At 47.6% G+C, this 14793-nt stretch overlaps 1 protein-coding gene across 16 annotated transcripts in view; it reads right to left on the reverse strand.

Annotated features, from left to right (window-relative positions):
• Window positions 1-14793, reverse strand: part of ADGRB1 (adhesion G protein-coupled receptor B1) — a 285104-nt gene that overhangs the window by 37219 nt on the left and 233092 nt on the right. For all 16 annotated transcript variants that reach the window (XM_039714220.1, XM_039714252.1, XM_039714243.1 and 13 more), the window contains 3 exons: window positions 12832-12901; window positions 5595-5661; window positions 1933-2018 (listed from right to left, as the gene is read on the reverse strand). In XM_039714220.1, the coding sequence (XP_039570154.1) occupies window positions 1933-2018; window positions 5595-5661; window positions 12832-12901 (223 nt within the window). The remainder of the gene's footprint in view (window positions 1-1932; window positions 2019-5594; window positions 5662-12831; window positions 12902-14793) is intronic.

Raw genomic sequence — 14793 nt, forward strand, 5'->3', positions numbered from 1 at the left:
ATCCAAATTTTCTCTTGTTTTATGCCCATGGCACTCCTCAGGCACCAAAATTCCCCTTTGCTGTGCTCAGGGACCCCAAGGCTTGGTTGTGTCAACACTGCTGATAAACCATGAGCCTGAACAGGTCCCTGTGTTTCTCACAAAATTGTTGAGGTTGGAAAAGTCCTCCAGGATCGAGTCCAAACTTTTGATCAAAACCCTCCATGGCTATTGAACTCTATCACAAAGTTCCAGGTCCACTCGTTTCTGGAGCACTTCCAGGGATGGTGACTCCACCACTTCCCCAGGCAGGCTGTTCCAAAGCCTGGTCATCCTTTCAGGGATGAAATTTTTCCAAATATCCAACCTGGACTTCCCCTGGTGCAGCCTGAGGCCATTTCTCCTTTTCCTGTCACTTGTTACCTGGGAGTAGACACTGACCCTCACCTCACCACACCACTCCCTGTTTCAGGGAGCTGTGATGAGGTCTCACCTGAGCCTCCTCTTCTCCAGGCTGAGCCTCCCCTGGTGCTCCAGACCCTTCCCCAGCTCTGTTCCCTTCTCTGGACATGCTCCAGCCCCTCAAGGTCTTTCCTGGAGTGAGAGGCCCAAAAGTGAACACAGGATTTGAGGTGCTGGATGAGAATTTGCCTCTACCCTGGGTTCTCCCTCCACCATTCAATTAAAAACTGGTGTCAGGAATATTGAACCTCTTCTATATTATCCACCCCTGCCCTCTGAGACTCAGTGGAGACTCCTTCTCCATCCACTTGGACAGACAGGATATATCCATGCATCCTGTGCTGTCTCCATCAGCCTCCAAAGGTTTCAAACTCTGCCTCCATGCAGAGGAACCAGAACAGCTTTTGCTCTCCTCATTCCTTTGTGAACAACTTCTTCCTTACAGAACACAGCTGTTACCCACAGTGATAAATCGAATTCCTGCAGTGGACAACTGGGAGCAGAGATCCCTGCTTTTCCCAACACCAGGTAAGGACAGAGCTTTTCTAACTGCAGCAAGGAGCCAAAAAGGCAGGGGAAAGCAACACACATCTGACCTGGTTATCTGTGGAGAATCAGAGTGTCAGCCTGCCATTTCTGTCCTTTGCTCAGGGATAAAATCTGAGCAGACTGCAGGTTTCTGCCTGGAAATGGAGAGGAGAGGGATTCTCATCCTGCTGGGGATGCTGGCAGTGGCAAAATAGCCACTGCCAAAAGTTTGGGAGCAAGCCAAGAGAGAGCCCTGCCCGGGAGCTGCTGCCCTGGGCAAAGCCCTGGGAAACACTAGGGTGGGGAGAAATGGGGAATCGACTCTTGGATTTACACTCCAAAGGAAACCAGGTAAGAAAAATCCCCTGGATTCAGGAATGGAGGCTGTGGAGAAGATAAAGAACCTCAGGTGGCAGCAGAATCTTTTCTCGCAGCACAGGTTCTTAACTCACCTCTCCTACTGCATCCATCTGCTGCTCTGTTCTCTGCCAGACCTCCAGAACCCATTCCCTTCCAGCACACACCTCTGCTGTCCCTGAGACCCCTGCAAGCCCTCAGACACAATCCCTCTGTCACCCTGCTCGTGCCACAACTCAGCAGTGCTGAGTCTCTCTCTGCTGTCTCCAGGAGTTAGTGACAAGAGCCACTTTGCTCTCCCTTATTTCTGGGAGGATATATGAGCCTTGGCTGAAGCCATTTTAACAAAGAGATGAACTTCTATCCTTCCTCCACAGCAACACAGGGCTGCTTCTTGGATTTTTGTGTCCTGCTGCACTGAATGACAGTGCAAAGACATTAAACCAAGTGTGGTTTTTTCTTTCATTTTTTAAAAATCTGGTTTTGCTCTTTTTTTGTCTGCATCCTCAATCTCTATTTTCACCCCTTGCCTGGTTATTGATCACAACCTTGGGTATTTTTGGTTTTTATTTTCACTCTTTACTTAGATGTATTGATAAGGCATACCCTGCCCGTTCCTTCAGTTTCTTATCTGTTATTCCATCTTTGGATACAAGTTTGTTAAAAACCAGAATGCCAATAACCATGTTCACCTGTCAAAAGAGAAACAACACACAAGTTTTGTTCTCAAGAGGGTCAGGTCAAGCTCGGTAACACAGAAGGGTTTCTCCCAAAGCCAGGTCACACCTCTGCAGGCCACCACCCCTTGTGTCCCCCACTGTCCCACCTCCCCTGGCCGTGCATCAGTGAGTGCAGGACAGCAGAATGCAGCTGGCAGCAGATCAGGGAGGTTGGAGAATCATTAAGATTGGAAAAGACCCCCCAAGATCATCAAGTCCAACCCTCAGGCAGGTCTCCATGAAGCAGGAGAGACTGGGAATTTCCCAGATTGCTGCAGGGCTGCTCGAATCCCAACACTGCCTGAGGTCCAGCAAGGCAAACTCCAGGCACAGCAACAATTTTTTGGGCTAATACAAATAGAGAGGGGCCAGTACAGAGAAGAGCAGTGGGCTGGCATGGGCTGCTTCCCAAAGCACCTTCTGGAGTCAGAAGCAGCATTAAGAGAATGCAGACAATGTGCCACAGATCTTTCCCGGTGAAACACCACTGCTGCTCTCAAAATAAGAGGTGGAGGGAAACTGGAGCAAGTAGAAACATTGTCTGCTCTGGTGGGATGTCTTGGAAGATACTGAAGATGGTACAGCACAGAGAATTCCCAAAAAAATCAGTGGGTGATACAATTCCATGCAGTCCATTTTCCTCAGGGTGAGAGCAGGGATATCTGTGTCCATCAGAAACAAAAATCCACAGTGAAACACAGGCTGGACAGGAGCTGAGATCCTGCAGAGTGACCCCAAACTCCTCCCTGTGCTTTTCCAACTGCATCCACTGCTGCCAGCTGCATCTGCTTTACAAACCCCATCCCCAGCAGGTTAGTGACACACCAGCCCCACCTCTGTGTGGAGGAGGTCATGATGGTGGAAAAATGAGACATTCTCCTGGTTTTTCTGTCAGTGGAACAGCTGCTGGTGGTAGAAATGTGTGGTCAATGCTGTTTTGCATGTGGGGCTTGCAGGGAAATGTTTTAAGGCCAAATTCAGAGATAAATTAATGTGACTTTACGCGTTTGTGATTTTAAGAGATCCAAAGAGTCACCTGACCCAAAGGAAGGGACCAAGCCTCTGCCTAATTGCCTAAATCACCCTCAAAACAATGATCAATCTTTCTGCTGGTTTCACCAGCTCAGTGATGTGGAGCCCACAGCTGGGAATCCACGGAAAGTCTCAGAAATTGCAGTTCCTTTTGTGTGCATCAGCTGCTGGGTCAGCAGACAGCTGAGGCCACTTCTAGAGCTCACCATGGTATTGATTCAGAGAAACAACACTGGCAAGCCAGGCACAGTGACACAGCCAAGGATCAGCAGGAAATCAAAGCCTGGTTATGAGCCTGGAAAGAGAGGGAGTGCTTTGAAAGGATCACTGATCCTTCACTGTGGAGGATCCAAAGTTTTTCCTTAAGGGGCAGCCAGGCAGGAGGAAAGGTGGGGTTGAAGTGTGGCTGGATCTCTCCTAGGGCTGGCCAAAGTGTGCATCCTCACTCCTAAAGAGCAGGGGAGACAACAAAGAGAAGTTCTGCACTGGTTTTAATCAATCAATCAATCAATCAATCAATCCAGTACACTGATCACCACGATCAACACCCTGCTCTGATCCTGGCTCCACTTCTTTCCTAAGTCAGGGATACCACATGGACATTCTTCCAATAACATGCAGAGTAGCTTTACTTCTTCATCTTTGAGACAACTTCCAGAAGCAAAGCCTCAAGTCTGGAATTCCTGGAGGTAACCACGACCTGACCACTGCTGACCCTGTCCTCACTTTGTTCCACGAGCCTCCAGCCTGCACGCAACTGTCATGAGGCTGCTCCACCTCAGCTGGACGAGCAAAACTGCTTCCAACAGCTCTGTGTTTAAGGTAGATCAGGACTTTTAAGAATAAAGGTCAAACCTTTATCCTTCAAAGCTGCAGCTGTGCAGTGTCAGTGGCCTGACTGTGAGTTATGAACATTGCTGAAGCTGCAGGCCAACCACCTTCAGAGTTCTATCAACTTTTTGAGCTCATCTGTTTGCAGGTTCCCATTTATAAAAAGGCTTTCCATGCCTCTCCTTCTTCCCCAAGCTCTTTGGTGTCTCCGCCAGGGCAATATTCATTTGTCACTTTGGCCAGGAATGAGTCAGGGAGTCTAAATGAGGCGTGTGGCCTCTCCCTTGGTGCTGATCAGGGCCAGACACCCCCAGAGATGATTCACCACTGCCAAATACCAGCTGCAGGAGCCACCATTTGCATGTGCTGACCCCTCTGTGAGGACATCCCATTTCCACTGCTTGATGGCGAGGGAAATCTGAGCTGCCAAATGGAAGCAGGCTCCTGCGTTCTCCTCAGACTTTAAAAGATGAAAAAGAGAAAGATCACGTCCCTTGTTGCTGGCACAACAAAAGTGAGGTGGTTTGAGGCAGCAGAGTGACTCTGGGCACTACCAAAGCTTCCTCCCTCCGAATCACTGTGTCACAACCCCACATGAAAGACCTCAGCTCCGACCAGTTTTGATTTCTTGCAGAGGAGGGGCCACTGTTGGCTTTCCTCTTTGTCACTGCGATGAAATGATGGCACCAAGGTGGTTTGATGTGCAGTGACAGCGCTGAGAATAGAGGCAGCAGGAGCTTTTTTGTGGAGTTATTCTCCTGTAAGCTCCTGCTGCGGGGCATTTCATCCCCCAGGCACTGCACGAAACAAAAGCCTGAACTGAAAAAGGAATTGTGAGTGTCAACAACCCTGTTCCTGTGGGGCTCTCCGGAGCCTCAGAGGGCATAAAGCTCCTGCACTGGATAAAACAGTGGGCTGGAGAGAAACTGCAGAAAGATGTGGGGGCTCAAACGTGGCTTTAAACCCATCAGAAATTGTTGCAGGAGGGATTTCCTGGAGGAGCAGCAGTTCTCAGATTCTTTCAGCCCAGAGGCTTCTCATGGGCAGCGAGGCCTCAGCAGCAGGGAAGGAATGTCACCTCGAATGACACCTTAAATTCAAATTATAACTGGGCAATGTTGATGTTGGGGCTGTGCTCAAGCCAGGGGTGATGGGGCAGAAGAATGGACTCCCCATGCAGGAGCTGGAGTTTAGGAATGCCCACTTTAACCCTGCCATCTCTTTGAATTCAAAGCAAACGTGACATTTTTAGGCTCAGCTTTGATTTGCAGATTTCAATTTCACCTGCAAACAAGGAAATCTGCTCACATGCACTGGCCTGGGATGGACCAGGAAAAAAATCTGGTCTGAAAAGCACCAGGAACAGCATTTTTCTGAAGGAAAATGTCAGAGTTTTCCACCATCATCCTGCCCTTTCATCCAGACACAGCAAAACCAAGGTAAAGCATCAATCAGATGTTAGGGGGCTCCAGTGAGGACAGAGGGGGAAGGCTGAGAGCTGAGGCACACTACATTTCAGAACCAACCCCATCCCAAAGTGTTGGCTTTGCTTGTTATTCCTGAAGGAGGAAGCTCTTTGAAACACAAGTGGAAATAAAGAGGGGCATTCTTGGGTTGAGAGAACAAGGAAATCGCTATAAGTTATAGAGGAGAAAAAAAAGAAATCTTTCAGACAAGCTTAAATACCAAAACGACAGCAGCCGCCGGTCCCACGAAGGCATAGAGGAGTCCTCCCTCTAATGACAGCCAGCAGCTGGAAAATGAAGAGAGAAGAGAAAGTGACCCAGTGGCAAATGTCCCCAACAGGCACATGCTGGCTTCTTCCCTTTGCCTGCCAGAGTTCAGACTGGGAGGTGACACCCCACAGCAAAAAATTAAAAAAAAAAACACAGAAATTCTCAGACTTTAAATCAAACAAGTTTTGCTTCCCATCTCTCCTGAACTTGCATAAAGGCTCCTCTGCCTGGGGAGCTGCCCTCGGGGTGACATCTGACAGGGAAATTCATGCAAAATTAAGGAGAGTGCTCTGTTTCAGACCAGGTCCTGGAAGCAGCTGCAGCATTTGGCTGGCAGGATGATGTTCTTGTCCTACTTACATGGGAGAAAGAGTGGAAAAAGTGGAAATCTTCCTCTGCTCATTTGCTGATCCCTGTGTGTTCCAGGGGTGCAGGACATTTCTTCCCTCCCTTTGAGACTGCCTCCATGGGGAGATTTAACAACACAGCAGCAAGGTGGGAATTCACAGCATTCCCTGAGTGGAATTTCTTATGGAATGAGCTGAATGTGAGGTGTGTGGTGCCCCTTCTGGAAACCAGCTCATTCCTTCCCCCTCACACCACATAACCTGAGAAGGACATCTCCCTTCTGCACTGAGCAGATGTGGAATTTGGGCTCCTGAACAGCCTGGTGCCTTCTCAAACTGAGGGAGCTCTCATTGGACAGTTCTTGGTTGAAGACCTGGAAGTGTCCAAGGCCAGGCTGGATGGGGCTGGGAGCAACCCGGGATAGTGGAAGGAGTCCCTGCCAGGGCAGAGGGTTGGAATGAGATGACTTTGAAGGTCCCTTCCAACCCAAGTCATCTTCTGAGTTTTTGTTTTCAATGTTTGACTGTAAAGTCAGGAAGAAAACACTTTTCCCCCTTTCCCTTGTGAAATCTCCATCCTTGGAGACATTCAAAAACCACCTGGGTCACCTCCAGGTGACCCTGCTTGAGCAGGTGCTTGGACAAAAAAAAAACCCTCAGGCTCTGTGACAGCCATGAACATCCACAGCAGCACTGGAGCTGAAATTCCCTTTTTTTTTTTTTTTTTGTGGGGAATCCAGCAATTCAGGGCATGGACACACAAATTAAGTGCTGCAGGGCAGGAGAGGATGGGAATTTACAGTGTGTCAGCAGCCCCTGGGAAAGTTTGCACGCTCTAACAGGGCAGAACCCTGGAGAAAATGTGGGATGGAGTAATCCTGTTTCAGCAGGAAACGAGCGTGCACTCACCACAGGAGAAGAGCACGAAACCACAATGGAGAGGGAACTTTCTCCAAGCTCTTAACTCAGCTCAGCCTGCAGTAATTCACTTGCCCTGCCCTCAGCAAGATGCTTTCATCCTGCATCAGGAGTGAACTGATGCTCCCAGGGAAAAAAAAATAAAAATCTTCCTGGAAACATTTCAGCTTTGCTGATCAGCCTAATTTTCTTTTTTTAATTAAATCTCAGTTGCAAATAAATGTTAATTTTTTTTCACCCCAAAACAAGGAACATTTTTGAAAAGGCAGTCCAAAAAATGGAAGTATTTCAAACTGAGAATTAAAAGTAGGATATTCTGCTTTTTTCCAAGGTCTGAATCTTGTTTATGTCTAAATTAAACCTGTAATGTGCTAATTTAATCAGTTCTGATTTCTTCCTGATAGCAAGTTGCTCTGTCACAAGATGTCTGAGCAACTGTAATAATAAAATGAATAATCAGCTGAGGAGGGAGGGAGTAAAAATTAAGCTCTGGAGCTCTGTAATGACTGGAGGTCTCCCTAAATGCAAGAGGAGGGCTCCCAAATCCCAGTCTTTGTCCAAACCTTTTCATCCAACGCTCTATCCTGAATTTTGAGATGGTTTTTCTCAGTTTCTCTTCCAACTGGTGGCTCAGATGAAGAAATCTGACAGCCCTGCACTGCAATTGGTGATGAGGACTTGGTGCAAAGAGGGTTCTCATTCCTGCAGGGTCCCTGGCAGCCCCTGCTCCCCTGGGAGCATCAGGAATTGTGGAGGTGAGCTCACACATCAGCAAGCACCAGCCCTGATCCCTCCTGACTGCCTGACCTCCCTGCCACAGCACTTCTTCAGAGCATTTCTGAGGCTGTCAGAGGTGCTGGCTGCCAGCACGGAAAAGGAAAGGGTGAAGGGGTATCCAAGATTCAGAACTGACAGCAAACCCCAGCCTAGTGGAGATGCTTTTAGCCTCGTGCCTACAAGGCACAGAAATATTTGCATTTTGCTAAGAGGTTCCCTTGTAATTTCCAGCTGATCTCTTCAGTGATTTTTAAAATAAAATTATCACTGGAAGGGAGGAAGTGAATGGTTTAACAATTCCTGAGCAGTGTTTCCTTGACTGACAGCAGCTCTTGTGTTCAGTACAAAAAAAATAACCCTTTTTTCCAAACTATCTGATCTTTTTTTGTGACTCTGCCACGGCACAGATGGGAGGTAGTGGCTCTTGTCCTGGGCCTGGGAAGGGCTGGCTTCCACTGAGCCCTTTTTCACACTGTCCAGCCCTGCCAGCCACTGCTCTCACCTCAATCCTGTGTAAGATGAGCCAGCACCAGCAGAACACTTTGTAAAACTGAGATTACAGTCGGGAACCAGGGCTGGCCCACCAGTGTTTATCCAGAGATTAACCCAGGAGCTGCTGAGATACCTGTGGGTCACAAAAGCCCTGCTGCAGTGACACTCCAGGACCCCGAGAAATTTGCTGTGTGCAGGCTGTGCTCTCAGAAAACTTCTGATGAGCTCTCTTGTGGGGAAGGATGTGAGCTCCCAGCACCAGTGGCACAACCTCAATTATTCACTTCAAGCTTTAGGAGATTGTTTGTGAAGCTTTAGAGGTCCAGAGGCAGTCCCTGGAGCACCAGCTAAAAGCAGAGTTATTATTCAGGCACTCAGCCTAATCTAAGGAGGTGATCAGTGGCAGGTCCTTTAGACCTATGGTACCCCTCAGACTTTCTTTGAGACTGGAAGTGCAGCCTCTACCCTGCCCCAGCACGCTCCAAACAACAGCAGAATGTCCTTTCAAATGCAGTTCAGACAAGAGAAAGGAAAAAAAGGAAAAATCCCCTTGTTGGAGAGTCCTGAGTAATAAAGGCTGAGTGAATGGCTGCTGGGAGTCACCACTCACAGAACAACAGACACACTCCAAATCCTGCAGCACATATTCAATTTTTAATCTGAACCTCTCTCTCCCTCCTCAACTCATGACTCAGTGCAGTCTGTCCAGCTAAATGGTAAATATTAAACATACTACAAGCTCCCTAAACTTACCACAGGCTCTCATCTCTCTGCATTAGAGTTTGGAGACATGGCCAAGCCTTTCATGGGACATTTCTTGCTGGGACAGAGCCCTGTGCTGTTGCTCAGCTGTGTTTTCATAGAGAAAAGCTATCCTCTGTACAATAAAAAAACAGGACCAAACTGGGTGAAATCCTGCTGAGGACTCCTGATGGGAATTTGTTCCAGTGTGGCTGGGCCACCTTTGGCACATCCTGAAGATCCAGCTGGGCTGGCAGATCCAGTCTCAAGACTCATCACACATTTCACACCCTGCCCCTTCCACCACCTCTGCCCTGAAAGTCTTTAACAACAACATTAATTCTGCAAGGCCTTCAACACTTGCAGCTGTCCCCAAAATGCCCTCGTGACCATGTCCTGCAGTTGGATGTCAAAGGTTTTTTTACCTTTGAGTGAGTGGGATGAGAAAAAAAAACCTGCTCTTGAGTGTTAAATTCTATGTTCACCTAAATATCAGAGCCCTGCTTTGACTTCATGTCTACCTCCACCACAGGAGCTCATGCACTGCTCTTGGGACCAGAAATTGTAGGGCTGGAAGATGCTTTAAAAGGCCCTGTGTGGTTTATGTGAGTTTTTAAATTATTTTTTTTAAAGTTCCTTGTGATTTATCTTGTCAGCTCTTGTCCCCTCCTTCCTAGGGAGGAATGTGCTGTGATTAAAGTTTTTCTTTCTCTCTATAAGCTGGAAATATTGGGCCTTGAAAGTCTGCAGTGCCCACCTGAAATGCCCCCTGACTGCCCTCCAGAGACAAAACTGGGCTGAAAGGACCTTCAAGATCACCTGGTTCCAACCCCCTGCCATGGGCAGGGATACCTCCCACTATCCCAGGGATGCTCCAAAACCTGTCCAACCTGGCCTTGGACACTTCCAGGGATGGGGCAGCCACAGCTCCCCCACCTGAGGGCCTCCCCACCCTCACAGGGAAGAATTTCTTCCCAACATCCAAGCTAAACCTCAAGTTTTGGAGTTCAGCTCTGAGATTGCTGCTGTGCAGTGCTGACTTTGCTCTGGGGGAGAGCTAAAACCAAGGGCCTCTCCACACAGCAATGCAACAGAGCTTTTAAGCCTTTTTGAGCAGGAAAAGAGGGCTAAGTGTGAATGCACTCCAGTCTGTCAGGGAGCCCTGTCCAGCTGGGCCCACAGCAATATTTGTTCCATGTTTTTAAATGCACAAAAGTGTAAATGTAACTCTCATTACAGAGATGCTCCATTCAGCATCAGGATTTGTGAACCCACCATTCAGTGCAAGTGAGCTCTGTTTAACTCTGGCTCTTGGGAAAGCCAATTCCAGCATGAATTCAGAGAACCACGGAATGGGTTGGGTTGGAAGAGTCCTCAAAGATCGTCCTTGCCATGGGCAGGGATATCTTTCACTATCCCAGGCTGTCCAAGCCCTCTCCAAGCTAATGCTCCGTTTTATTCAGCATCAGGGCTTGTGAACCCACCACTCAGTGAGCAAGTGAGCTCTGTTTAACTCTTGCTCTTGGGAAAGTCAATTCCAGCACGAATTCAGAGAACCATGGAATGGGTTGGAAGAGACCTCAAAGATCGCCTTGTCCATTTCCCCTGTCATGAGCAGGGATATCTTTCACTATCCCAGGCTGTCCAAGCCCTCTCCAAGCTGGCCTTGGACACTTCCAGGGATGGGGCAGCCACAGCTTCTCCAGGCAATCTGTGCCAGGGCCTCAGCACACCCACAGGGAAGAACTTCTTCCCAATACCCAATCTAAATCTATCCTACTTCAGCTCAAAGCCATTTTCCCTTGTCCTGTCACTAAAAGCCCTTGGAAAAAGTCCCTCTCCAGCCTCCTTGTATGTCTTTTAGATACTGGAAGGTACCAAAGTGTGGAATTGCAACAGTATGGCAGCATTGGGGATGTCAGATGGGATCTTTGAGCTTGAGAGGAACTGTTGTCCTTGTCATGACTTCGGTGGGACTCATCATCTTCACCCCACATTGGAAAATGTGGAAAGGAGGCGAAAGGAGGGACCAGAGAACCAGAATATCCCAAAAATACTCTGGAATATCCCAGAAAAGGACCCACAAGGATCACTGAAACCAAACCCATCAAAGTGGACTTGCTGGGGTGTGAAGGCCCCACCACCACAATTCTGGTGACAAACATGCTGACAGCAGAGCTGGGAGCACAGGATCCCCTTCCATCCCCTGGCGGGATATCCAGCCCTTGGATGCAAGGAGTGACAGACTCTTTAGGGCTGAAAGAGCCAGAGCATTGGCAGCCAAAGGAGGAGAGCTGGAGTGACCAAGCAACCCCTGGGAACGCTGCAGAGTCAGCCCAGCCTCTTGGCCAGCTCACCCTCTGCCAACTGGGGAGCAAAGCAGGAGCTCAGCAGGTTTTGTCACAGGTTGACACCCTCCTGGCTGAAGTTGTGGGGTGGGAGATGCTGGCACAGTGGTCCAGGACAGAAATCAGGGAGTGCTTTCCTGCACATTCCTCCCTTCCCTGCCCAGGCACTTTTGTGTGTTCAACCAAAAAACTCTTAAACATTTTTGACAGAGACACAAAGCTTGTTGAACCAATTCCCACCAGTCCATAAACAAAAAAAGAAAAGCAGGATTATCCAGGACCTCCCTGAGCCTTGTTAATTTTGAATTATTATATTTTAATTATTCTCATGGATGTGCCTGGAGCAAAGTGCCAGAAGCATCTGACCCACGGAAAATCCAAAGGGAATTAATTTGGGATCTTGGTGATGCTTCTGCAAACCAGGCTGTGTTTTGTCCTCTCCTGAGTCAGACAACAACCACAGGGTCCCTCTCCACCAGGACACACTGAAGGTGGGACAGCCAATGCATCCTGATGCCAGCACAGACTTCAGGAATTCTGTCTATGGATTTTCTCTTGAGAAATCCACAATCCTGAGCCCTCTGTCTTACAAGAATTTGAGTTGCAAAGCAAACAGAAAACGATGCCGTGCTGCTTTAATTCTCCCCTGCAATTAAAATGCAAACCCTGGACCATTTGGCCGTGGGTGTGCAGGATGTGGTGGGAATTGAGGGAGAGCAGGAGGTTCCACATGACATTTCCTCAGTGGGACGAGCGGAGCCGCATCTGCTGCCGGCCACATCAACAGCTCCACTCCCAAACACCACCCGTGTGGGCTGCAAACCCCTGCCCAGGAAGGCTCTGGAAAATGATGGGATGCAGTAGGGAAGAGCCTGACTTATTGCTACATAAAATATTACCCTTGAACTGTCACTGTGCGTGGAATTTCTAAGGTTTTTCACAACAGAGGGAAAAAATATTTTCGCTTTTTTCCCTTTTCATTTAAAGTCGTTTGCTCATCCCTGAGTGATGCATTTTTTGCCTCTTCAATTATTTCTTTTCTGTTTTCCTTCCCCCATTATGAGCACATAAAAGGTTCCTAAAGACAAAATCTGTGGAATTTGCAAAATAGGCAAACACAGGCTGCTGTCAGAACTTTGGTTTGCACAAGTCAGGCTCATTCTGCTGCCTAAAACTGAGCTGAGCGATTTTGAAAATATGGAACCAATCAAGCACAAAAACAGATTTAAAAAAAAAAAAAGAAGCTGGTTTTAATTTTTAAACATCCTAAACTTTAAATATTCCACATTCATGCCCTTAAAAAATACATTAAAAAGCTCTAAGTAAAAGGTATTTAGATCAAAGTGATGTCACAAATACAACAGTTAAACCTAATTAGTTGCTGTGAACTTGTTTTTGCAGGAAGACACAATGAAGCTTGGTCAAATGATGCATGGAGGAAGCAGGGATGCAGGAATTGTCCTGCACATGGAAATTTAGCTCCCAGCCTGCCTCCTGAAGTGACTGGGTTTCGACAAAAAGGATGGAGGATAAAACAAGGGGAGAAAAGGAATCCTTTACTCACTAGTTCACGGTGCCGTATCCCTTGGCTTTAGTAAATCCCACAGAAATGGCAACCACCAAGGCAGGGAGCCCTGTGGAAATGAAACGGGAAGAAAATGGTCATTTCATCACATGTGCAGCCCTTCTCCCACTCAATATTCCCCATTTTTTCCAGAACCATCCATTTCAGCCTGGCTCTGGGGCAGAGACTGAGCTCAGGACCGTCAGAACTAAAAGCAAGAACTTTAATTACCTCTGTTATTTAAATAAATACCATGAGCTGCAATCAGCCCCTGCCCTGCTGTGGTCTCAACAGTTGTGGGGGGTCTTTCAGTAGATTCAGACACATGAAATTGATTAATTTTATTCTTAGATTCTTCATGGTGTCTCTGAAGTTGGAATATTCAGCCACAACCCAACCCTAAGAACCCAAAGATTAAGAGCTTTGTTTGTACTCAGTGTAGGATGAGCAACCCAGGTTCAAACCTGCCCCAAATGAGACAGAAAAGGAAACTAAAACTGAGTTTCCCTACCCAAACAGGTCCCCCAAGATCTGTAATGGAACAGATTCTTCTGAACAACAATGAAAAAGAGTTCAGGTCTCTTCCAGGATCTGTGAAGGTTCAAAGTTCAGCTCTCCCCTTTGCCTAAAGAAATGTCTGGAGATCACCTCCCACCATCAGGTTTTTCAGCTCTGGAGGTCTCCATGTGGCTTTTTATAGCCCTGCTCTTTGTGGCAGGAGGAATTAAGCTGTCTCAACACTAAAGATGGGAAAATCCCATTAGGAATCAGCAGGATCAGTGGCCAGCTGGGATTAGCGCCCCCTGACAAGGCCCTAATTCGTGAGCTGCAGAGGGCACGGCAGGTGACTGCAGGAGATCCCAGGAATGTGCAGGCACAGCTTCCAGACAACGTTTCTCTGGGAAAGGGGTCCCTCAGGAACACCAATCATCCCAAGGCTGATTAACAGGGAGGCTCTGCAGCAGCTGGGAGCCACAGGGCCAAGCTGGCTGGAATATGGAGCATTTGAGGATATCCTGCAGGGAAGTGCTTCTCTTCCCATGTGAGATTTCCAAGCACAGGTCACATTTCATCAGTCCAAACCCAACATGCAGTGGGTTTAAAAGGTGTCTATTTTAATATTCACTTCTGTTTCCCTTTTTCATTTTTCCTTTCCTGTTTCCTTTTATTTTTTCCTTTCCTTTTTCCTTTTTCTCCTTTCCTTTCCTTTCCTTTCCTTTCCTTTCCTTTCCTTTCCTTTCCTTTCCTTTCCTTTCCTTTCCTTTCCTTTCCTTTCCTTTCCTTTTTCCTTTTATTTCTTCCTTTCCTTTTTCCTGTTTCCTTTCCTTTCCTTTCCTTCCCTTCCCTTCCCTTCCCTTCCCTTCCCTTCCCTTCCTTTTCTTTCCTTTTTTCCTTTCTTTTCTTTCCTTTCCATTCCACTCCTCTTTTCCTCATATTTTCCCTCACTGACTCTCGCTCAGCCTCCTTCACACCTCATCTGGATAAATCCTGGCTGCTGCATTCCCTAGGGTGCCATCCATACAGCATCCCATGGGAAGAAACCACACGGGGAAGGGACATTTTCAGGAATACAGCTTGGTGCAAGAGACCCTGGGAAAGAGGAAATTTGGCAAAGACTCCGCCAAAAATAGCAACTTGTTCTTCGCAAAGCGCTTCTCTCCGACGTGGTAATTATGCAGAAATCCAGAGTGGGGCTGTGAACTTGGCAGCTCCAGGGACTGGCTCATTCCAAGGCTGGGTAAAAGCCTCAGTTTGGGCTGGGAATGGGTCTGCACAAGGAGCAGCTACTACAGGTGGCAGCTATGTCATGGTAGTCCAGCCAAAGAGAATCATAATGAGAGGTGCAGCCCTAGGAGAGCTGTCAGCAGTCTAAGCAAAGTTAGATGGGGTTAGATTGAAAAAATCCCCACCAAAAAATCAGATTTTAATTTTTTTTTTATTATTATCAAGATATTTATTCCT

This window comes from Passer montanus, unplaced genomic scaffold (assembly GCF_014805655.1).
Source record: "Passer montanus isolate IOZ18808 unplaced genomic scaffold, ASM1480565v1 scaffold100, whole genome shotgun sequence".
Classification (NCBI taxonomy): Eukaryota; Metazoa; Chordata; class Aves; order Passeriformes; family Passeridae; genus Passer; species Passer montanus.